General features: G+C 48.1%; 1 protein-coding gene across 1 annotated transcript in view; it reads left to right on the top strand.

The window, feature by feature from the left end:
- The window catches only part of GAB4 (GRB2 associated binding protein family member 4), a 51,292-nt gene extending 29,014 nt beyond the window's left edge, over positions 1 to 22,278 (top strand). Inside the window, 8 exon segments of the mRNA XM_058431854.1 lie at positions 1,665 to 1,872; positions 14,904 to 15,154; positions 16,716 to 16,801; positions 18,666 to 18,930; positions 19,761 to 19,851; positions 20,167 to 20,263; positions 21,198 to 21,302; positions 22,135 to 22,278. Of these exon segments, the coding sequence (XP_058287837.1) occupies positions 1,665 to 1,872; positions 14,904 to 15,154; positions 16,716 to 16,801; positions 18,666 to 18,930; positions 19,761 to 19,851; positions 20,167 to 20,263; positions 21,198 to 21,302; positions 22,135 to 22,278 (1,247 nt within the window).
- The last annotated feature ends 563 nt before the right edge of the window (positions 22,279 to 22,841 follow it).

Here is a 22,841-nt window from a genome sequence, read left to right as displayed (position 1 = left end):
GAGGCTGAGGAGGGTCTAGAGCAGAACCCGGAAGAATAGCTCCATTGAAGGCAGAGGAAGCAGATCCAATAAGATGGCAGGAGCAGAGGCTCAGCAGAGCTTCCCACTGCACCCTCCCTGGGCAGCAGCTGTGTTCATCCTTGGTACCGTGGTTGCTTGGCCCCCTAGCATAGACCCTTGCTCCTCCACTGGTAGAGCATTCATCTTGCAGGTCTTTTGGAGCTACAAGGCCATTGATTCTTTTGGCACACATCCCACCCACCAGGAGACCTGCATGGGAGCTCATCTTGGAGTGCACATAGCTGTAAGTGGAGCCATCTTTCCCAGAGCCCTGCCAGATGTTTCTGTTGCTCACTGGCAGAACTTGTCTTGCCCAGCATTGGAAACAGCTGGAGAGGGGCAGACACTCAGGAGCATTAGCCAGCTAGGGTTCCTGCCTCAGGCCATGAGGTGGCACAGCCAGAAATAGGCCAGATATCAGGGGGCAGAAAGAGAACTCTGCCCCCTCTGATATGACTTGAAGAACCCTTAGAAAGCCACCATCAACACCACCCAAACATAACCCCACTTAGCGATCACATCATTTGAAATCACACCTGTAGACCTTCATTTCTTTTGAACAAGAAGTTTTGCTGTTGGGGTTTTTGATTGCTGAAAGTACGTTTTTATTTATTCTGCAAACACAAACTAAAAACTATCTATGTACCTGGCTTCTGTTGGGTAAATGCTTGGGCTGTGGAGGTAACAACATCAGTAGCAGTTCTCAAAAACCCATGGACTGGGCAAGGAAGTGCTTATGATGGGATCATGCATATAACGGGAACATGGGCCAAGTGCTGTACACCCAGAAGAAAGCCGGTCCAGGAAGTTTCAGAGAGAATATGATATTTGAGCAGGGTCTTAAAGTCTGCATGTGAGTTTGAGTAGAAGTGAAATCCAGGCAGAAGGAACAGCATAAGCCAAAGCAAAGAAGCCTGAAAAAGGCCGGTGTGTGCAGGATGGCTGATGCTGCCATATACCTTGGTTGTGGGTATAGGAAAGCAGGAAACAGGTCGGACTGTGAAAGGCCTTGTAGGTTCTGTTGAGGAGTGTGGACAGGTCCTGGAGAGCAAGCCAGATGAACAGTGTGCTGGGCTTGGGGTTCAGCAAAGTACCACCTGTCCATGATACCTCTCTTCCTTGCCAACACCACAGGAGAGTCTGAGATGCCATGGAAGGACAGGCAGGAAAGCTGGGTTTCCAAGAATGCAGCTTCAGTTGGCAAGCCTTGCTTCACCCAGACAGCCTTAGCTTTGAGGGAGGCCATGACAGAGGAGCCACCATGGAGGAGGGAGGTGGCGGCACTCACCACTGCAGAGGCTGTCTTGCCTGGGGGCCAGGACCACACTCCTGGACTGTGGGGAGCCACACCGTCTGGGAGTGGAGCAGTCAGGGCCCAGGTCACTATGAGGCCTCCAGGCTGCTCCAGGGTAGGAAAGAGGCAGACCATCTGCTCCTCAGCCAGGATAGCCAGGAGGCCCCAGCCCTCCTGTGGGAGGACAGAGGGGGCAGGCATGTGAGAGGAAGAGTGCTGGTGCTGGATTAGTGCCACTGTCTTCATGTGTTTCTGCCTCTAGCAGCCCACTTTAGGACAAAGATGCCCGTCCTTCCTGTTTCATTCACAGGCTCCCTGGGAAACATTTCCTCAGCCAGTCACGGCCCCTGCTCTTCTCCAGCTGAGCCCAGCCACTCCCATCAGCACCTCCCCCAAGAACGAGAACCCACATCTGAGCCCCTGGTGTCTCACCGTGTGCCGCCCACCTGGCCCATCCCTGCACCTCGGGGGTGTCTCTGCTCGCACCAGCACGCCAGCCAGGGAGCAGAACATGCAAGGTAGGGGGCCAGTACGGCCAGTAGGGGCAGTGACCCCCACAAGGTCTTGTCCTATTCAGTCCCTGATTTTTTTAAATTTCAAAGAGAAGGACATAAAATATTGTGTCTTTCCAGGTAAGCAAACATATATAACAAAATTTAATTTTTTGTTTATGTAGCTTTCACATTTTATTGGTTTTGTGTTGCTACAAAGTGATAATTGGATTCCTAAGAAACCTACCATTATGAAAAAACTATGCCATGAAAATTTTGTTTGATTTTGGGGAAAAAAGCATTAGAGGCTAGAGTTTCAGAACTGCAAATAACAAAGTCGGTTTATGTGTTGGCCTTAAGAGGACAGCTATGAAACCTTAAGATTGATGACCAGATCCATAGCTCAGTTGAATTCTAAGCTGTGCTGCTCCACAGTAGCTGCAGTCATGGCTATTTAAATTTAAGCTAATTAAAATTAAATTAAATTTCGAGTTCAGTTTCTCAGTTATAGTAGCCACAAGTCAAATGCTCAGTAGCCACCAAAGTGACTAGCAAAGATAGGCAGCATGTCCATCACCACAGATGGTTTTACAAGGGGCTCCTTGCTCTGGAACCATGACCTCTGCTTCTCTGACACCACTGGCTCTCTCACAGGGGCAGGGCCTGCACCAGTTTTATCACCTGTTATTCCCAGTGTAAGGTCAGGCAAATGTGCAGAAGGGATGGGCTTGGCCAGAGCTTGTGCTTAGTTGCTACTGTGGCACACAGATCACAGTCACATTCCTTGGTTTGTTAGTTTAGAAATACCTAAATCATGCTGTGAAAATGAAGGCAGACAGATAAATGGCTGTGTTAATAGATGACTTCATGACATATGTGAGAGTATTTTCATACATAATCTCACTTGAACCAGTCAAACATATGAGAGATAGTTAGAAAGATCATTTATCTCCATTTCATAGGTGAAGCACCTGAGGCTCACAGCTATCAAATGGTAGAGGCAGGCCTAGAACCCAGGTGTCCTCACATCTGTCCTGAACTCTTTGCCCCACACTTTGATGCACTCCTGGTTTTCTAATCCTTTTTCTGTAACACAGCAGGGGCTCCAGCACTCAATCTGAAGGCTAGTTCCATCACCCATTTTCCTGAAGCAATGCGATTCCTTCCTTTGTGAACTTTCAGCAGTTCCACCTTCATCAACTGATACATGAAGATCTGTGTTCTAGAAAGATAGAATGAATTAACGAAGATCACTAAACTAGTTAGTGGCAGAACCACACCAGTCCCTGCCTCTCCCGAGTCCCAGACCAGGGATAGGCAGTATAGTGCAATGGAAAGCATGGCACAGGCTTGGCATCAGCCAGATACGGTTTCAAATTCAGGTTCTGCCACTTTTCTTGGAATCTTAGGCCACTTATTTAACCTCTTTGACCTTCAACTTCCTTATCTTCAGAATGGAAACGACTAACTCAAAGGCTGATGGGTGTAAGGTGACGGAACACACATGAAGTGCACAGTGGCAGATGCCCAGTCCATGTTACCTGTGGTTCTCCCTGTGCCCCTTTCCCTCTGCTGCATGTATGAATACCTGGACAGAGAGAACTGAGGTCTTACAGTTGTCATTCTTGTAAAAGACACAGTGCTTCGTGTTGGTGCCCTTCACACTTTCACATGCACGTGGAATACCTGGGGATCTTGCTGAGATACTTGTTTTCATCAGTGAACCTGGGGTGGGTCCTACAGTCCTGCCTTGCTGACACAGACTGAGGATATCAGTGCAGCTCATCTACAGGACACACTTTATGTAGAAGGCTTGGTATACTAACAGCCACCACCACCTGCACTCCCATGACACAGCTGAAGCAAAAGGAGACAGACACGTAAGTGTGTCTGCCTTCTGCCTGCATGAGCAGTGAGGGTCCACTTTCTGCATTCCTTCCTCCTCTGTGAAATTCCTGTTAGTCTTATCAGCAGGAGTTGGTTTCTTTGAATCACACAGCAGTTTTTTATGTTCTCTCTCCTAGCATTTGGGGCTGTCTGCTCATGTTAGTGGATTTCTGTGTTAAGATCTTCTGGATGTTATGGAGGTCGTGTTACAGATTTCCGTGTTAAAATGCTCTGAGGACACAAGGCAGGGCATATAGTACGTCTGCATCAGTACATGATCAGTGTTTGATGGTCGTGTGCCAGGCTGTGCTGTCCTCTTTGTTTTCGCTTATGGGATGAGGGAGTGAGAAGACAATGAGCAATATCTCAGGGTAGTTTCTACAGAAAAGTTCAGACACTGTTTACCAAATTCCAAGGGGAGATGGAGAATAGGAAGGAAGCTTTCTTAAGTCCTGAAAGATGATATTGTTTCTGATGGTAGTGGCATAGCTTGCATCATACTAAACCTACTGAACAGTTAGAAACTGAGACATTACAAAACAACTGTTTGAAGGCACTGAAGAACAATCAAAACTCTGGAACAGTTTTGACTCTTGAAAGAACTGAGATTCAATTTCCGTGGCTTTTCCTAGAACAGATCCCAGATATTCAGTGTCCGATGAAAAATTACTAGCCGTATGAGTAAATGGTAAAAGTCGACCCAGAGTTTAGAGAACTCAGTACATAGAAACAGACCAGAATAGACCCAGATTTTGGAGCTAGCCTACAAAGACTTTAAAATAAGTATGTTAACTTTTTAAATCTATGGGCAAAAAATGTATGTAATGGGTGAAGAGATGATGGATTTTGGGAGAGATACAGGGACTCTGGAAAAGGACTTAGGAGTTCCAGCTCTACTGTGGTGGCAGACCCACTGCAGGATATCATTCCCAGATCACAGCGTAAAACTCTGGACACATACAAAGTACAATTACTCAAAGACCCTGGGAAGTAAATGAAAGGAGGCAGGGTGTGGACTGGAGAAAAACTTAGAGCAGCAAATACACAGAGGTCAATTTTCTGTCTTCCATGGATTTGCCTCCAGGGTGTGCCCACACAAGGCAGCACAGTGGGGCCAGTGGTTAAAACTTTCCTGGAAACTCCATCTTTCCAGGTAGAGGAACCAGAAAAGAGCCCAATGGAGCTGGAAAGGATTCTAGAGCAGAGTGAGCTGGAGAAGGGATCTGCTAATTCTGAGCGTGAAACCACCCAAGTCTTATGCTCACCTTGAGCTACACGTCTGTGGAAAGTCCCAAACCAGTGTAACAGAGCTATATGAACTGAGCACAGCTTGAAACTACCACACATAGGAGAGATGGAACTTGCAGTCTCAACCTAACCAGCTTGATTTCCTGCAGAAACCAAAACATGAACATTCTCCCAATTATGGCAACCCACAGTCTACACAAAACACAACATGCACAACATTCAGGAAGTAATTCACATTTTCTCAGCTTACAGAGAACCAGCAGAATTTAACAAGTTCTAATTGGAAGACACAGATGTGAACCTCAAGATAATACAGATGTTGGCTATATACTCAGCAGTGAGATTGCTGGATCATATGGTAGTTCTAGTTTTAGTTTTTTGAGGAACCTCCATACTGTTTTCCATAGTGGCTGTGCTAATTCACATTCCTACGAAGAGTACATAGAGCGTTCCCATTTCTCCATGCCCTTGCCAGCATTTGTTATTATCTTTCCAATAATAGCCATTTTAACTGGGGGAGATGATATCTCATTGTGGTTTTGGTTTGCATTTTCCTAATGACTAGTGATGTTGATAATTTTTTCATTTACCTGTTGGCCATTTGGATGTCTTCTTTTTTTTAAATTTTATTATTATTATACTTTAAGTTTTAGGGTACATGTGCACAACATGCAGGTTTGTTACATGTGTATACATGTGCCATGTTGGTGTGCGGGACCCATTAATTCGTCATTTAGCATGAGGTATATCTCCTAATGCTATCCCTCCCCGCTCCCCCCACCCCACAACAGTCCATGGTGTGTGATGTTCCCCTTCCTGTGTCCATGTGCTCTTATTGTTCAATTCCCACCTATGAGTGAGAACATGCGGTGTTTGGTTTTTTGTCCTTGCGATAGTTTGCTGAGAATGATGGTTTCCAGCGTCATCCATGTTCCTACAAAGGACATGAACTCATCATATTTTATGGCTGCATAGTATTCCATTGTGTATATGTGCCACATTTTCTTAATCCAGTCTATTGTTGTTGGACATTTGGGTTGGTTCCAAGTCTTTGCTATTGTGAATAGTGCCCCAATAAACATACGTGTGCATGTGTCTTTATAGCAGCATGATTTATAATCCTTTGGGTATATACCCAGTAATAGGATGTCTGGGTCAAATGGTATTTCTAGTTCTAGATCCCTGAGGAATCACCACACTGACTTCCACAATGGTTGAACTAGTTTACAGTCCCACCAACAGTGTAAAAGTGTTCCTATTTCTCCACATCCTCTCCAGCACCTGTTGTTTCCTGACTTTTTAATGATGGCCATTCTAACTGGTGTGAGATGGTATCTCATTGTGGTTTTGATTTGCATTTCTCTAATGGCCAGTGATGATGAGCATTTTTTCATGTGTATTTCGACTGCATAAATGTCTTCTTTTGAGAAGTGTCTGTTCATATCCTTCGCCCACTTGTTGATGGGGTTGTTTTTTTCTTGTAAATTTGTTTGAGTTCATTGTAGATTCTGGATATTAGCCCTTTGTCAGATAAGTAGGTTGCAAAAATGTTCTCCCATTCTGTAGGTTGCCTGTTCACTCTGATGGTAGTTTCTTTTGCTGTGCAGAAGCTCTTTAGTTTAATTAGATCCCATTTGTCAATTTTGGCTTTTGTTGCCATTGCTTTTGGTGTTTAGACATGAAGTCCTTGCCCATGCCTATGTCCTGAATGGTATTGCCTAGGTTTTCTTCTAGGGTTTTTATGGGTTTAGGTCTAACATTTAAGTCTTTAATCCATCTTGAATTAATTTTTGTATAAGGTGTAAGGAAGGGATCCAGTTTCAGCTTTTTATATCTGGCTAGCCAGTTTTCCCAGCACCATTTATTAAATAGGGAATCCTTTCCCCATTTCTTGTTTTTGTCAGGTTTGTTAAAGATCAGATAGTTGTAGATATGCGGCATTATTTCTGAGGGCTCTGTTCTGTTCCATTGGTCTATATGTCTGTTTTGGTACCAGTACCACGCTGTTTTGGTTACTGTAGGCTTGTAGTATAGTTTGAAGTCAGGTAGCATGATGCCTCTAGCTTTGTTCTTTTGGCTTAGGATTGACTTAGCAATGCGAGCTCTTTTTTGGTTCCATATGAACTTTAAAGTAGTTTTTTCCAATTCTGTGAAGAAAGTCATTGGTAGCTTGATGGGGATGGCATTGAATCTATAAATTACCTTTGGCAGTATGCCCATTTTCACAATATTTATTCTTCCTACCCATGAGCATGGAATGTTATTCTATTTGTTTGTATCCTCTTTTATTTCATTGAGCAGTGGTTTGTAGTTCTCCTTGAAGAGGTCCTTCCCATCCCTTGTAAGTTGGATTCCTAGGTATTTTATTCTCTTTGAAGCAATTGTGAATGGGAGTTCACTCATAATTGGGCTCTCTGTCTGTTATTGGTGTACAAGAATGCTTGTGATTTTTGTACGTTGATTTTGTATCCTGAGACTTTGCTGAAGTTGCTTATCAGCTTAAGGAGATTTGGGGCTGAGACAATGGGATTTTCTAGATATACAATCATGTCATCTGCGAACAGGGACAATTTGACTTCCTCTTTTCCTAATTGAATACCCTTTATTTCCTTCTTCTGCCTGATTGCCCTGGCCAGAACTTCCAGCACTATGTTGAATAGGAGTGGTGAGAGAGGGCATCCCTGTCTTGTGCCAGTTTTCAAAGGGAATGCTTCCAGTTTTTGTCCATTCAGTATGATATTGGCTGTGAGTTTGTCATAGATAGCTCTTATGATTTTGAGATATGTCCCATCAATACCTAATTTATTGAGAGTTTTTAGCATGAAGGGTTGTTGAATTTTGTTAAAGGCCTTTCCTGCATCTATTGAGATAATCATGTGGTTTTTGTCTTTGATTCTGTTTATATGCTGGATTACACTTATTGATTTGCATATGTTGAACTAGCCTTGCATCCCAGGGATGAAGCCCATTTTGATCATGGTGGATAAGCTTTTTGATGTGCTGCTGGATTCGGTTTGCCAGTATTTTATTGAGGATTTTTGCATCAAAGTTCATCAAGGATATTGGTCTGAAATTCTGTTTTTTGCTTGTGTCTCTGCCAGGCTTTGGTATCAGGATGATGCTGGCCTCATAAAATGATTTAGGGAGGATTCCCTCTTTTTCTGTTGATTGGAATAGTTTCAGAAGGAATGGTACCAGTTCCTCCTTGTACCTCTGAAAGAATTTGGCTGTGAATCCATCAGGTCCTGGACTCTTTTTAGTTGGTAAGCTATTGATTATTGCCACAATTTCAGAGCCTGTTATTTGTCTATTCAGAGATTCAACTTCTTCCTGGTTTAGTCTTGGGAGGGTGTATTTGTCAAGGAATTTATCCATTTCTTCTAGATCTTCTAGTTTATTTGTGTAGAGGTGTTTGTAGTATTCTCTGATGGTAGATTGTATTTCTGTGGGATCAGTGGTGATATCCCCCTTATCATTTTTATTGCATCTATTTGATTCTTCTCTCTTTTCTTCTTTATTAGTCTTGCTAGTGATCTATCAATTTTGTTGATCTTTTCAAAAAACCAGCTCCTGGATTCATTAATTTTTTGAAGGGTTTTTTGTGTCTCTATTTCCCTCAGTTCTTCTCTGATTTTAGTTATTTCTTGCCTTCTGCTAGCTTTTGAATGTGTTTGCTCTTGCTTTTCTAGTTCTTTTAATTGTGGAGTTTGGGGGTCAATTCTGGATCTTTCCTGCTTTCTCTTATGGGAATTTAGTGCTATAAATTTCCCTCTACACACTGCTTTGAATGTGTCCCAGAGATTCTGGTATATTGTGTCTTTGTTCTTGTTGGTTTCAAAGAACATCTTTATTTCTGCCTTCATTTCATTATGTACCCAGTAGTCATTCAGGAGCAGGTTGTTCAGTTTCCATGTAGTTGAGTGGTTTTGAGTGAGTTTCTTAATCCTGAGTTCTAGTTTGATTGCACTGTGGTCTGAGAGACAGTTTGTTATAATTTCTGTTCTTTTACATTTGCTGAGGAGAGCTTTACTTCCAACTATGTGGTCAATTTTGGAATAGGTGTGGTGTGGTGCTGAAAAAAATGTATATTCTGTTGATTTGGGGTGGAGAGTTCTGTAGATGTCTATTAGGTCCACTTGGTGCAGAGCTGAGTTCATTTCCTGGATATCCTTGTTAACTTTCTGTCTCGTTGATCTGTCTAATGTTGACAGTGGGGTGCCGAAATCTCCCATTATTATTGTGTGGGAGTTTAAGTCCCTTTGTAGGTCACTCAGGACTTGCTTTATGAATCTGGGTGCTCCTGTGTTGGGTGCATTTATATTTAGGATAGTTAGCTCTTCTTGTTGAATTGATCCCTTTACCATTATGTAATGGCTTTCTTTGTCTCTTTTGATCTTTGTTGGTTTAAGGTCTATTTTATCAGAGACTAGGACTGCAACCCCTGCCTTTTTTTGTTTTCCATTTGCTTGGTATATCTTCCTCCATCCCTTTATTTTGATTCTATGTGTGTCTCTGCACGTGAGATGGGTTTCCTGAATACAGCACACTGATGGGTCTTGACTCCTTATCCAATTTGCCAGTCTGTGTCTTTTAATTGGAGCATTTAGCCCATTTACATTTAAAGTTAATATTGTTATGTGTGAATTTGCTCCTGTCATTATGATGTTAGTTGGTTATTTTGCTCTTAGTTGATGCACTTTCTTCCTAGCCTCGATGGTCTTTACAATTTGGCATGTTTTTGCAGTGGCTGGTACCGGTTGTTCCTTTCCATGTTTAGTGCTTCCTTCAGGAGCTCTTTTAGGGCAGGCCTGGTGGTGACAAAATCACTCAGCATTTGCTTGTCTGCAAAGCATTTTATGTTTCCTTCACTTATGAAGCTTAGTTTGGCTGCATATGAAATTCTGGGTTGAAAATTCTTTTCTTTAAGAATGTTGAATATCGGCCCGCACTCTCTTCTGGCTTGTAGAGTTTCTGCCAAGAGATCCGCTGTTAGTCTGATGGGCTTCCCTTTGTGGGTAACCCGACCTTTCTCTCTGGCTGCCCTTAACATTTTTTCCTTCATTTCAACTTTGGTGAATCTGACAATTATGTGTCTTGGAGTTGCTCTTCTCGAGGAGTATCTTTGTGGCATTCTCTGTATTTTCTGAATCTGAATGTTGGCCTGCCTTGCTAGATTGGGGAACTTCTCCTGGATAATATCTTGCAGAGTGTTTTCCCACTTGGTTCCATTCTCCCCGTCACTTTCAGGTACACCAATCAGACATAGGTTTGGTCTTTTCACATTGTCCTATATTTCTTGGAGGCTTTGTTCATTTCTTTTTATTCTTTTTTCTCTAAACTTCCCTTCTTGCTTCATTTCATTCATTTCATCTTCCATCGCTGATACCCTTTCTTCCAGTTGATCGCATCGGCCACCGAGGCTTCTGCAATCTTCATGTAGTTCTCGAAACTTGGCTTTCAGCTCCATCAGCTCCTTTAAGCCCTTCTCTGCATTGGTTATCTTAGTTATACATTCATCTATTTTTTTTTCAAAGTTTTTAACTTCTTTGCCATTGGTTTGAATTTCCTCCCGTAGCTCGGAGTATTTTGATCGTCTGAAGCCTTCTTCTCTCAACTTGTCAAAGTCATTCTCCGTCCAGCTTTGTTCTGTTGCTGGTGAGGAACTGTGTTCCTTTGGAGGAGGAGAGGTGCTCTGCTTTTTAGAGTTTCCAGTTTTTCTGCTCTGTTTTCTCCCGATCTTTGTAGGTTTTTCTACTTTTGGTCTTTGATGATGGTGATGTACAGATGGATTTTTGGTGTGGGTGTCCTTTCTGTTTGTTAGTTTTCCTTCTAACAGACAGGACCCTCAGCTGCAGGTCTGTTGGAGTTTGCTAGAGGTCCACTCCAGACCCTGTTTTGCTGGGTGTCAGCAGCGGTGGCTTCAGAACAGCAGATTTTCGTGAGAGCGCACATTCAGCTGTCTGATCATTCCTCTGGAAGTTTTGTCTCAGAGGAGTACCCGGCCGAGTGTGGTGTCAGTCTGTCCCTACTGGGGGGTGCCTCCCAGTTAGGCTGCTCGGGGGTCAGGGACCCACTGTAGGAGGCAGTCTGCCCGTTCTGAGATCTCTAGCTGCGTGCTGGGAGAACCACTACTCTCTTCAAAGCTGTCAGACAGGGGCATTTAAGTCTGCAGAGGTTCCTGCTGTCTTTCTGTTTGTCTGTGCCCTGCCCCCAGAGGTGGAGCCTACAGAGGCAGGCAGGCCCCCTCGAGCTGTGGTGGGCTCCACCCAGTTTGAGCTTCCTGGCTGCTTTGTTTACCTAAGGAAGCCTGGGCAATGGCAGGTGCCCCTCCCCCAGCCTCGCTGCCACCTTGCAGTTTGATCTCAAACTGCTGTGCTAGCAGTCAACGAGACTTAGTGGACATAGGACCCTCCGAGCCAGGTGTGGGACACAATCTCCTGGTGTGCCGTTTTCCAAGCCTGTTGGAAAAGCGCAGTATTAGGGTGGGAGTGACCCGATTTTCCAGGTGCCGTCTGTTACCCCTTTCTTTGACTAGGAAAGGGAACTCCCTGGCCCCTTGTGCTTCCTGAGTGAAGCAATGCCTCGCCCTGCTTCGGCTCACTCACGGTGCGCTGCACTGACTGTCCTGCACCCACTGTTTGGCACTCCCTAGTGAGATGAACCCGGTACCTCAGATGGAAATGCAGAAATCACCCATCTTCTGTGTCACTCATGCTGGGAGCTGTAGACCAGAGCTGTTCCTATTCGGCCATCTTGGCTCCACCCCCCACTTTTCTTTATTTACTTTTTCATTCATTTGCTTGTTCCTTCAGCAAACATTTATTCATTATTTACTATGTGACAAGCACTAAACTGGGTGCTGAGGAAAGAAAGATGAATAAGACAGGGTTTCCTTCCTCAGGGAAACTATAGTCTGGTCGAGGAAATAAGTAACAATGGAGTGTGACTCAGATAGCAATTTGCTGCTGCTCCAAGAACAGTTATGCAGGTGATTGGTTATGCTTGGAGGTAGAGGATCTAAGAGAGGCTTTTAAAAATGTGCCTTTTGAGCTGAGTTTGAAGGGTAAATGTAGTAGGAGCTTGCCAGAGGGACTCAGAAGCCATCCAGGGACAGCTGACAACAGGACAAAGCCCAGAAGTGTCACTGAGAGGAGCACGCTGGGGACACAGTGACGTCTGGTTTGAGTGGATCCTAGGTGGGAAGGGTAACTAGGAAGAAAAGACTGGAAAGATGGGATGGAATAAAGCTGGGGGTTTTTCATCCTAAAGGCACTGTGACAGTGGTGGAGATGTTTAAGCTGGGAGGTTAGGAAGGTAAATAGCAGGATGGAGAGAGCTGGAGAGGCCCTGGGAAGATGTGAGGAAGACTTGTTATGAGACCTTTTGTGGTCCAGAGGAAGGATCAGGAGGAAATGAGTAGGGTGGGCTCACTAAGGCTGACTGGTGAGTGAGTGAGAGTGTGGGTAACTTCAGTGTTTTGGGCTTGAGAGGCTGGTGCCAATCCCAAGACAGAACAGTCAGGAGACGTAGATTTCAGGAGGAAGATGATGGGCATATTCTGAATATGCGTGAGATTACTGCAGGACACCTGAGGTGCTTTCCCCCACCCCATCCCCACCTTGACGTCCTTCCGAAGCTCTTGATCCCTTCAGTGCTGGCCTGGCCCCTCCACTGTCATCTCTCAGCCTGAGCAGCTTGCAGCCCCTTGAACTGCCAGGCTGTGTTCTGCATCTTGCTGTTTCCAAGTGGAACAGCTTTTCCCTTGTCTCAACTGTTGTCTGGCCAGCTGCTGCAGATCCTTCCAGGCTCACTCAGATGGAAGGCTTTGCAGAAGGCTTTCGTGGCACTCTCGACCACCACCAGGGAGGGCTCATCCAGATCTGTCTGCAGCCGTGTGCTCATCCCACCTGATTGTGGTGGTGTGCTTTCATGACACCTCCACTGCTGTGATGCCTGTCCTACAGGGCAGGTGGCATCTGTGTCCACTGTGCCTGGCCCAGATGGAAAGTGGGGCATGAGCAAACATCACAGGAGCAAATCCAGGTGGCATATCCACCAGAGAGCTGGAAACTCCAAAAGATCAAGTGAAAGGCACCAAAGACAAATATGAACACGAGTATCCTGCATCTTCCCCTGCTCTCCTGTCTGCTGGTGAAGCACAGCATGCTCTAGAGACATGTGTTCAGTTATGGAGGCCCGTGCTGTTGGCTTGGTCTTGTGTGTGGAGAGGAATAGAAAGGGAGAAGGAATGCAGAGGCCCAGGGAGGAAGACTGTGAAGCATTCTGGCCTGCACCCCTGTTTCCCTTCATTTTTCTAAGCTTCTGGCCCACGTCCCCAAGGAACAGCTCCCCATAGGCTGAGAGCACACCAGTGAGGCAGTTCCATGGATTGGTCTCAGAGGGCTGTGACCCCTAGAAACCGCATGCAAATATGCATGTGTGTGAGACATGCCTCATTCTGGGGAGACACCCCAAGAGCTTTTGCTCAGCTTTTCAAAGATGCCTGTGGCCATCAAGAGGCTGAGAACCACTGCTATAAGGATCCAGTCTTACTTTTTTCCCCACATTAAATCCTAGGAGGAATAATAATATAAAAGATAAGGAAGAATACCTAGATCCATACTTGCTCAGAACTACATCCTGCAGTTTCCCAGAGCACCCACACAGAACGTAGAACCCAGTTCCAAAACCACTGTCATAAAGCCGAAGGCTGTAGAGCTGCAGAGCCAGATGGACCCTTGGAAATCACTGTGACGCTGGGTCATGTCTGGGGCGATCAGGAAGGCATGCAGAGCTTATCAGTGGCAGCGCTGGAATGTGACACAGCTCCCTCCTCATTCATTGATTCTCTTTTTACTACTTGCCTTATCTCCCAAAACCTACATTTTAATAATTCAAAACTTTTTCTTTTTTCTTTTGCTGAGGTAGGGTCTGGCTCTGTTGCCCAAGTTGGAGTACAATAGCATGATCTCAGCTCACTGCAGCCTTGGCCTCCTGGGCTCAAGCCATCCTCCCACCTCAGCCTCCCAACCAAGTAACTGGGACTACATTACCATGCCCGGCTAATTTTTTTTTTGTTTTGAAGAGACAGGTTTTCACCATGTTGTCCAGGCTGGTCTCGAACTCTTGAGCTCAAGCCATCTGCCTGTCTGGGCTTCCTAGAGTGCTGAGAATACAGGTGTGAGCCACCATGCCTGGCTTCAAACCTTTTTCTATCCCAAATAGAGTTGCCAAACAGGAAACCATTTTTTCTATAGATGTTTAGGTTTCTAGGGAGAGAAACTTTTCCCACGAATTGCCTCTCTAAGCACCATAAAACCTGGTAGAAGATGGATCTGTTGCTTATGTCTGAATAGTACTTTATAAGTTACCTATTGACACCCATGAGCTGGTTTGCTTTACAGGGGAACACTGAGACTCAGAGATGAGGTGACTTGCTTGCTGCTTCCTGCCACCCACTTCAAAGCTCTCCCCACTGTCTCTCAGCCTGGGCATTCAGATATGCACATTCTGTGATGCTCACAGCAGGGAACCAGTAGCCAGTGTACCTGGGTTGCTGCTGTCTGTTTTGTGGGTGTGAAACTGACCACCCTGCTAATCACAGCCATTGGGGGAGAGGAATAAGGTGTTGCCTTGATTGAATTAGACTCTAGATATACTAGAGTCTGATTTCTAAGCAACCTGCAAAATGAGTTTCTAATCACCATTTTACAGATGGAGAAACTAATTCAGAAAGGGAAAATGCTCAAGGCCACAAGGTAGTAAACTCCCAAACTAGACAAACCTCAGGTCTGCCCAATTCCTCTTCCTGTGTTTTCTCCATATCATCTCACTACATGGGGCTGTGAACTTCCCCGCCTGCCACCCTGGGGCAGTCCTGGCCTCCTCTCATCCCTGCCCTTTCCCTTCTTTCTCTCTCTTAGGAGTGCCAGCTTCTCCCAGGATTCTGGGGCCCCATTCCTCATGAGGAGAAGCACAGCCATGCAAAATCTTGCCCAGCACAGTGGATACAGTGTTGATGGGGTCAGCGGTCGCATCCATGGCTTCCATAGCCTTTCCAAGCTGAGCCAGCACAATACAGAATTCAAAGGCAGCACCCACACAATCCCCTGGAGCCTGGCCTCCCATGGCCACACCAGAGGCAGCTTCACAGGCTCTGAGGCGGATAACGAGGGTGTGTACCCCTTCAAGGTACCCAGAAGCACCCTGTGCCATGAGTTTGGGGGCCACCTGGTGAACAATAGTGGTGTTCCAGCTACCCCACTCTCAGTGCACCAGATTCCTAGGACAGTCACGTTAGACAAGAACCTCTGTGCCACGGCAGTGGCCACTCCTGGGCCCATAGCCTCCCTTCCCCTGCCCAAGGCAAGTCAGGCAGAAGCATGTCAGTGGGGCAGCCCTCAGCAGAGACCTTCAGTCAGTGAAAGTAGCAGGTGGTCTGTTGCCGCTGCCATCCCCAGGCGGAATACCCTTCCTGCAAGAGACAACAGCCGATGTCGCCCAGGTCAGTACGAGCCCTCACTGAGACCCAGAGGGAGAGGGGAGGTGGCACCGGGTTCTCAGTGGTTAGCTAGTCCTTGGTCTCCCATGGCCAAGGGAGACTTGGGAGCCACTCAGGTCACTGATAGTCAAGTTCATCTCCTGCCTGGACCTTGACTGCTGGGTTCCCCAGCACTGGAGGCTGTTAATAGACACCCAGTGGCAAGACTGTGGCAGACTCGGCCTCCACTAAGGGAGACAGAACATTCCTAGTTACAGTACAGCACATTATGGGTTTGGAATTCTAAATCATCATAATGTATGTATGTTTAAATCCAAGTAAAAACTTAAAACAGAAATTTAGGAGTTCAGTCCAAAACTAGAGCCAAACCAGTGTGGACTAACAGACTGTTGAAACAAAGTGAGATCTTCAAAATATTTTCCAGCCTATACTTGGATCTTTTTGTTTGAAGTCTAAACTTGTATTTGAAATACCTAGATTCTTTTGTCATTTGTTTCCCGCTGAGAGTATTTTATATCTGCATATGACCTCCTCTCCTCAATGAAAAAAAAATTGATCAATAGTAACTCCTTTCCTTTTGCATCCATTCTTATACCTTGCAAAGCATTTGTTTATTCTTCCTGTTATGAGAGAGTCTGGTGGGGCAAAGCCTTGTTTTCTCCATTTTATATGAGGCCCACGGTACTTAGGCTTATTCAGGGTTGAAAGTTGTAAGTGGCAAAGATGAGCCTCACCCTGAGGTCCTGGATCCTGGGTTACAGTCCTTTGCAGTCTTTTCAGTGTTTCAGCAATTTGAGCAAGGCTCTTGTGCTGTGAAATTGAAATGATAGAGGTATATATAAAACATGTTTGCTGTTCACAGCCCACATTTATATATAAAATAAAATGAAACTGACATGCAGAAGTCAGTACAAGCACTCTTTACTATTCCTGGAGGTGGCAGGTGGGTGAAAGGGATGGGTGGTAGGTGCTGTAGGAGTTGAAGGAGAGGTGTGTCCTGAGGGCAGGCGTCCAGGAGGGACACTCTGTGGGTGACACTGGAGCTGGAACTGGAAGTCCAGGAGGAGTTGTGGTAGGGAGCAGGGATGCGTTAGAGGTAACGCCTTGTCATTTGGGGTTCAGAGTCATGTCCTCCGGAGCATCAGTGAGACCCTGAGCAGCACTGGGGAGGGCGTGGGAGGCATCAACACACGGATCAGCTGTGATACATGTGGATCTCCTTTTTCTGTCATAGCTTCCTCCAGCAAGTACCCCCAGCATGGTGGAGGGAATGCCAGCCAGCCTGATGAGTCTGCGCATGAGGGAGTCAGTTCTTTCCTGGTGAGTATGGCTTAACCAGGGGTCCCCAGACTGGCTCAGGGAGGTAAAGGTCACACTCCATGGAACTAAAAGCACATCCCCCAAAGGGTGACAGCATCTCCTTCCTAGGGGCCTGCCTAGGTTCTTGCCTCAGTTCAGAACCATAGGTTCAGTTTTTGGATAAGTGAGATACAGGTATCCAGGTCTGGAAGAAAGTGAGTACTTAAGTAGATGGGATCACAAGGCTTACCAGCCCTGTGGGTAGCAGAGGGTGCAGAATGCTGGGGTTCTGGGTGCTCTAAGCAGATGCTCTCACCCATGAGGTTCCCTGGAGCAGGAGTGCTTCTCTGTGAGCCTTTGGTATGGGTAGACAGAGGGGACAGGCTGCTGGGGTGGTGGGTGATCTGATTCAGCAACCTTATCCAGGAGACCCTCTGGAGCAGGGGTGCTTCTGTGTGAGCCTCAAGGCAAGGGTAGTACTCAGAGTCAGGTGAGGTGGATGGATTCCAGGCTGCCACCTGGAAAAGGTAACCACAGTTCTCCAAGGTGTCAGATAAGCAACAAGGCCTAGCATCAGGCTCCTTACAAAGATGGTGGGAATTAGGTAACCACGGCAGAGGGCAGGTGGGGCAGGAGCTGGAGGAAGGCTGTACCTAGGTCTGCTGCATTGCACAACTCTGTGGCAGCTCTGCCTGCAGCTTGGTGGTCACCCAGGAGCCCGAGTGAGCTCCAGGCTCCCTATACCTCCCTGATACCTTGTCTGCTAATCACAGCCATTGGGGGAGAGGAATCTCCTTGTCTGGGGAAGTGCACCTCGCCCCATACCTCACCTTCCAGGGCTAAGACATCTGATATGATCCTTGCCTTGATCAGGGCCTGAGATGCTGACCTGCCAGTGCCAAGTCAGGACTTGAGGTCGATGGTGGGTCTTGAGGCCACACCTGCATGGTGCACGGCCTGTGCTGCCTTCTGCCTGGGTCTGGTATCCAGAAACCCAAGTGGACATTGGGTGCTGAGCTACACCTGCATGGTGCATGGCCTGTGCTGCCTTCTGCCTGGGTCCAGCATCCAGAAACCAGAGTGGACCCAGCCACTAAAGATATTTTATCCCATAGATTTGTCACAAATTGTAGTTGGATCCCAGGGGATCCTCAGAGCTAGAAGGGCCCAGACATCTCATTTTTTTCTTGCCTCTACTTTGATTTCAGGGTCTTTCCAAGGTCACTCTGATAGCTTCAAAGTGTAGCCCTCCCCATGTAGTGAAGGCTTATAATTGTATGCTGCCTTGGCACCCACATTGAATGGAGGTTTAACTTTCTCAGACCAGAGGCAGAGGACTTAGTCACCCTGGTAGTTTCCAGTTCTACACCACACCCATGTGGCTTCAGTCAGTGGCCAGAGATAGGAACTTAGACTCACCTCCCCCAGCCAGCAGACTGGGCTCACCACTTTCTTCCTGCTCCCTTTAAATGGACCATCCAGGCATTTACTCCGACCTTAATTAAGTGATCCACACCCCATTCCACAAGATGCACTACCAGTTGCCACACTCTCTCCTCTTGCTCTCTTTGCCTGTGCTCCTTGACCTCCCAGGACCTGTAAGAACTGAAAACCCTTCCACTTTTACATGTGACTGTGTCATGGAAGCTGCTCCAAAGTCTGACCCCTGAGGCTGCCCAGTGGGGCCCCATGCATGGGGTTCCTGGCTGGAGCACTTCTGTCTGGGCCAGTGGTGGCTGCTGAAGACAGCAGCCCCCAGCCAAGGTGATCAAGAGTTTCCTTCAAAACGCCCAGTCATGACTCTTTTTGGCCTTGTCTAGAAATTCTTATTCCTATCTTGTTCTTGCTGGTGATAGCTGTGTTTCTTTCACTTTCCCCTTCCTAGCCAGGAAAAACGCTTGTGGGCCTATCAGACAGCATTGCTTCTGAGGACAGCTGTGTGCCTATGGACCCAGGCTCCCCTGCCCTGCTGGCTGTGGAGCGAGCAGGTGATGATTCCCAGGGTGTCTGCAACCCCGTGGGCTCATGTCTTGTTCGCTTTGACCTGCTCGGCTCCCCACTCACAGAGCTTTCTATGCACCAAGACCTCAGCCAGGGACATGAGGTCCAGCTGCCCCCTGTCAACCGCAGCCTCAAGCCTAACCAGAAAGGTAAGTTTTTCCCCATTCTGTCTCTTGACAATGTCCAGGGACTCTGCATTCGCTTAGGGGTCAGGTGGATCCTGGATGTGGAACGTCTGACTTTGGCAAGTCATGTAAATTCTCTGAGCCTCAGTTTTCTTCTCTGTGAAATGGTGATAGTAACTCCTACTTCCCGGGTTTGTTTGGAAGGAAAGTGTCTGGGACAGTGGCCCTGGCTCACAGCAGGTGTCCAGTGAAGTTTGGTCTGTGCCCTCCACGTGTAGACCAGGAAGAAGAGCTAGAGTTCAGGTTCCAGGCTGCCATGACCTCACCTTGTGGCCTTGGCCCAGCACGGGGTTCAAGGAAGGAGTGGGATAACGGGGTGGGGATCAGTCCTGTGGGTCTGGCCACAGGGAACCAGACCTAGCGAGTGGCACTGGAGCCTCAGCACCTCATGGTGTCTATCTGCTTCCACGGTGGGCTACACAGCCCTGTCCAAGGCAAGCAGGGGCAGGCATGGGGACTAAATCCATTTCAAACATTGTGTCTGTTTTTTATATCAAGTCAAATTTAGGCAGAAAAATCTATTAGACTACGAGTCCCCATTTTGGATTCTGAAAATACAGTGGCCATAGATACAGTGGGAGGAGCATATGATCTGGAATCTGAGAACAGAACTCTAAGGCCCTTCGGCATGACCCAGCTGATAGAGCCTTGCCAAGCCTCAGTCCCCCGCACACAGCTGGGTGGACTGGGTGGACGGGGTGGGCCTTTCTAAGCACACCTGGGCCTTGTAGCAAAGTGGACATGGGTGTGGTGTCATCACTGGCTGATGACTGAAGGTTCTTTTCCTGCTCCAGCAAACGCGACACCGCCCAACCTGAGAAACAACAGGGTCATCAATGAGCTCTCCTTCAAGCCACCTGTCACAGAGCCCTGGTCTGGGACCAGGTGAGTGTCTGTCAGTGGAAACAGGAGCTTGGGACCGGGCCGGTGGAGGAGTGAGTGGGATGGTCATTGGCTTGTGGTCAGGATAACTGGATGCTGATGTTGATGTGGACACAGCTGATCCTGTCTCCATCTCAGGAGGCGTGACAGCCTTCTCATCTGTAAAGGGGGAATAATGATCCCTGCCCCTATCAGTGCTTGATGTGGTAACAGTGTGAGGCCTGGATGCTTGAAGTCAGGGCCCAGCTGGAGGCTGGAGCCCTGACAGCAGCCCTGAGCCCCACTCAGGATGTACTCCTTGCCTTCTTCCCACCACAGCCACACCTTTGACTCCAGCTCCTCCCAACACCCCATCTCCACACAGAGCATCACCAACACAGACTCAGAAGACAGTGGAGAGAGGTATATTTTCCTGGTGAGTCCTTGGGGGTCACTGTAAGGCTCCTATCAGAGTCCCCTGGGACCCACACTCATGTCCCCGCTTCCCAGCTTAGCTACCTCAGCTGACTCACCCCAGCCCAGTCAGGTGTGATTTGGTCTCCTGTTGCAAGCGCTTCTTGAGCACAGGTGTATCAGGCAATCATTAGGTTAGGAAGATGATGGTCTCCCCTCAAGGAAGGCTGGAACTTGAAGAGCAGAGGCAGCCCACTTCGCCCTCATGACGGTTATACAGGTAGGTGGTGCCCTGCCCTGTAAGAGGCAGAGTTGGAGGTGTCTGCTTGGCCATGGGGAGACACACATGTACACGCCTCACCCTGGTGAGGGCTGTGAGAGACGTGGAGATGCAGGTGGAACACAGGATACCCCTTAGATTGGCACTGAAGAGGGCATCGTGACCAGCACTTGATAGTTGCTGCATAGATACCGGAAGGATGAGCCAGCAAAGCAGCCAAAACCCAGAGCCCAGGGCGCCCTCTTTTCTCACCAGAGCCAGACTTCAGGAATGTCCCAGCAAGGTGGCAGCCTTCTAGAGAGGAGGCTGTGGGACCCCGCGTGTCTCCTGGAGAGCTGCCAAGGGAGCAGGCTCCATGCAGTGCCATGGGCACTGCCGATCTCTGGGAGCTGGAGGGGGAGGCAGCTGCTTCATAGGATGTGCCCACTCTGGGCCATGGGTGGGAGTTTCAGATGACTGACCGGGTGCAGCATCCAGTGTGTGAAGGAGAGGCACAGTAGTAACACCTGGCTCACAGGACTGCTGAGAGGGTTTGAATGAGCAGAGAGTTCCCCAGTGCATGGCTCAGAGTAGGACCCAGTGGGCTCGTAGCTATGCCCACAGGTGTGTTCCACGGGGTGCTGGGTCTGTCTGTGTCCTAAACTCATTTGCAGGATTTTCCTCCTTGTGACAGCAGAACCTGGCATCTGCCTTTCCTGTTTCCGGTGGCACCAGCAGTTCAGCCCCGCCGAGGAGCACTGATAACATCCACTATGTGGCCCTGGACTTCCAGCTGAGCAAGGTGCCTGGGGTGGAGCTGGGGTTGGGCAGATCCCTTGGGCCCTGGGGGAGAGACTGTGGGGCCAGGCCCTTCAGCACCAGCAGCACCAGGCTGCTGGGCCGCCACTCCCAGCCCGGTGCCTGGCTCTTATGCTTAGTGGTGCTCTGATCTGGATCTCGGGGCTCCTGTTCCTTCCCTCTCAGCGTGGTGCCTTCATCAGCCTGCCCCAACTCCCTGTAGAGAGAGATGACTGTGTGGAGACCTGATCTGTGGAGGTTGTGGAATAAATCAGGAGAGACCCAGGACTGGCAACCTGGCTCCGGGCCATACTCTTCTCTGAGGAGAACTCACTGTGTGGGAGGGTTCCAGAGCCCGGCCATTGATGCGGGGGGCCTCAGAAGGAACTTCTGGGCCCAGGAAAACCTCCTGAGAAAGCACATGTAGCCAGCCTGTCTAGACAGCAGGGTGGAGAGCTCCATCTCTGTGCATTGCCCCCCTTGGGGAGATAGGGCTCACTGAGGGCACTCCTGGAAAGGCCTAGGCTGGTGCTTGTTGACACCTGGGAAATTTCCTGCCATGGTTGAGTGTTTAGAGGGGAAGGCCTTGGCCAATCCTTGGGCCAGAGAAGGGCCTGGCTCTTCCTGCGAGGCGGGAGATGAGAAGTGCTGGCCAGGGCTATGGCATCCAGCAGGAGGAGAGGTTAGCCTGGAGCTGAGGCTTTAAAGCCCTGAGAGCAGGAGGCAGAGGTTCCTTTCCCCCTGAGAAAGTTTGGGAGAGGCCACTCCTCGGCCTGCCCTTCCTCACCAGGAACTCACAGACACTCCCACTCCCACTTCCACCCTCTGTCCCTCAGCCATCCATAGGCTCTGTCACGTCTGGCAAGAAGGTGGACTATGTCCAGGTGGATCTGGAGAAGACCCAGGCCCTACAGAAGACCATGCATGAACAGACGTGCCTGCGGCAGTCCTCGGAGCCTCCCAGGGGTGCCAAGCTGTGACTTGGGCCACCAAAACCAGAGCGGGGCCAGGACAGAGCTGCTCCTCCACACTCTTAAAGCTCTGTAATATCAGGGAGCGCATCCCTTCCCCAGAGAGCAGAGGCCGGATCAGTATACATCCTTTGCCTGCTTGGGGCCCACCTGTGCCTTTGGCTGGCCATGGTCCCCACCTTTAGCCCCTTGCTAGGAGCAGTTGCCAGCAAGCATCCTCAGTCTCTTCCTGCCCCTCAGACCCGGGCTCCCAACAGATTTCCACCCTCACACTCGCTCATGGTCCTCAGCCTCTTCCCTCTAGCCTCTGGGCTGTTCCCCTCAATCCTGGAACATGAGCTACCTTGCTGACCCTGGGACCCAAGGCCCGCAGGCCACAGTGGACATGGACCTTTTCAGCCCTGGCATTTTTTGGTCAGGGGAGAGGCAAGGCCATCAAACGTTTGAATAGTTGAGAAGGAAGGTTAAAAGTGGTCTTGAGAAGTAAAGGAATTAGATCCTTAGACCCAGCAGGGCAGCTGATACCTGCAGGGGCTCCCACTTTCAGACTGAGGCCAGAGTATGGCAGCTGC

Source organism: Hylobates moloch, unplaced genomic scaffold, assembly GCF_009828535.3.
Source record: "Hylobates moloch isolate HMO894 unplaced genomic scaffold, HMol_V3 SCAFFOLD_19, whole genome shotgun sequence".
Lineage (NCBI taxonomy): Eukaryota > Metazoa > Chordata > Mammalia > Primates > Hylobatidae > Hylobates > Hylobates moloch.
This window is presented reverse-complemented; position numbering and strand designations above follow the sequence as displayed.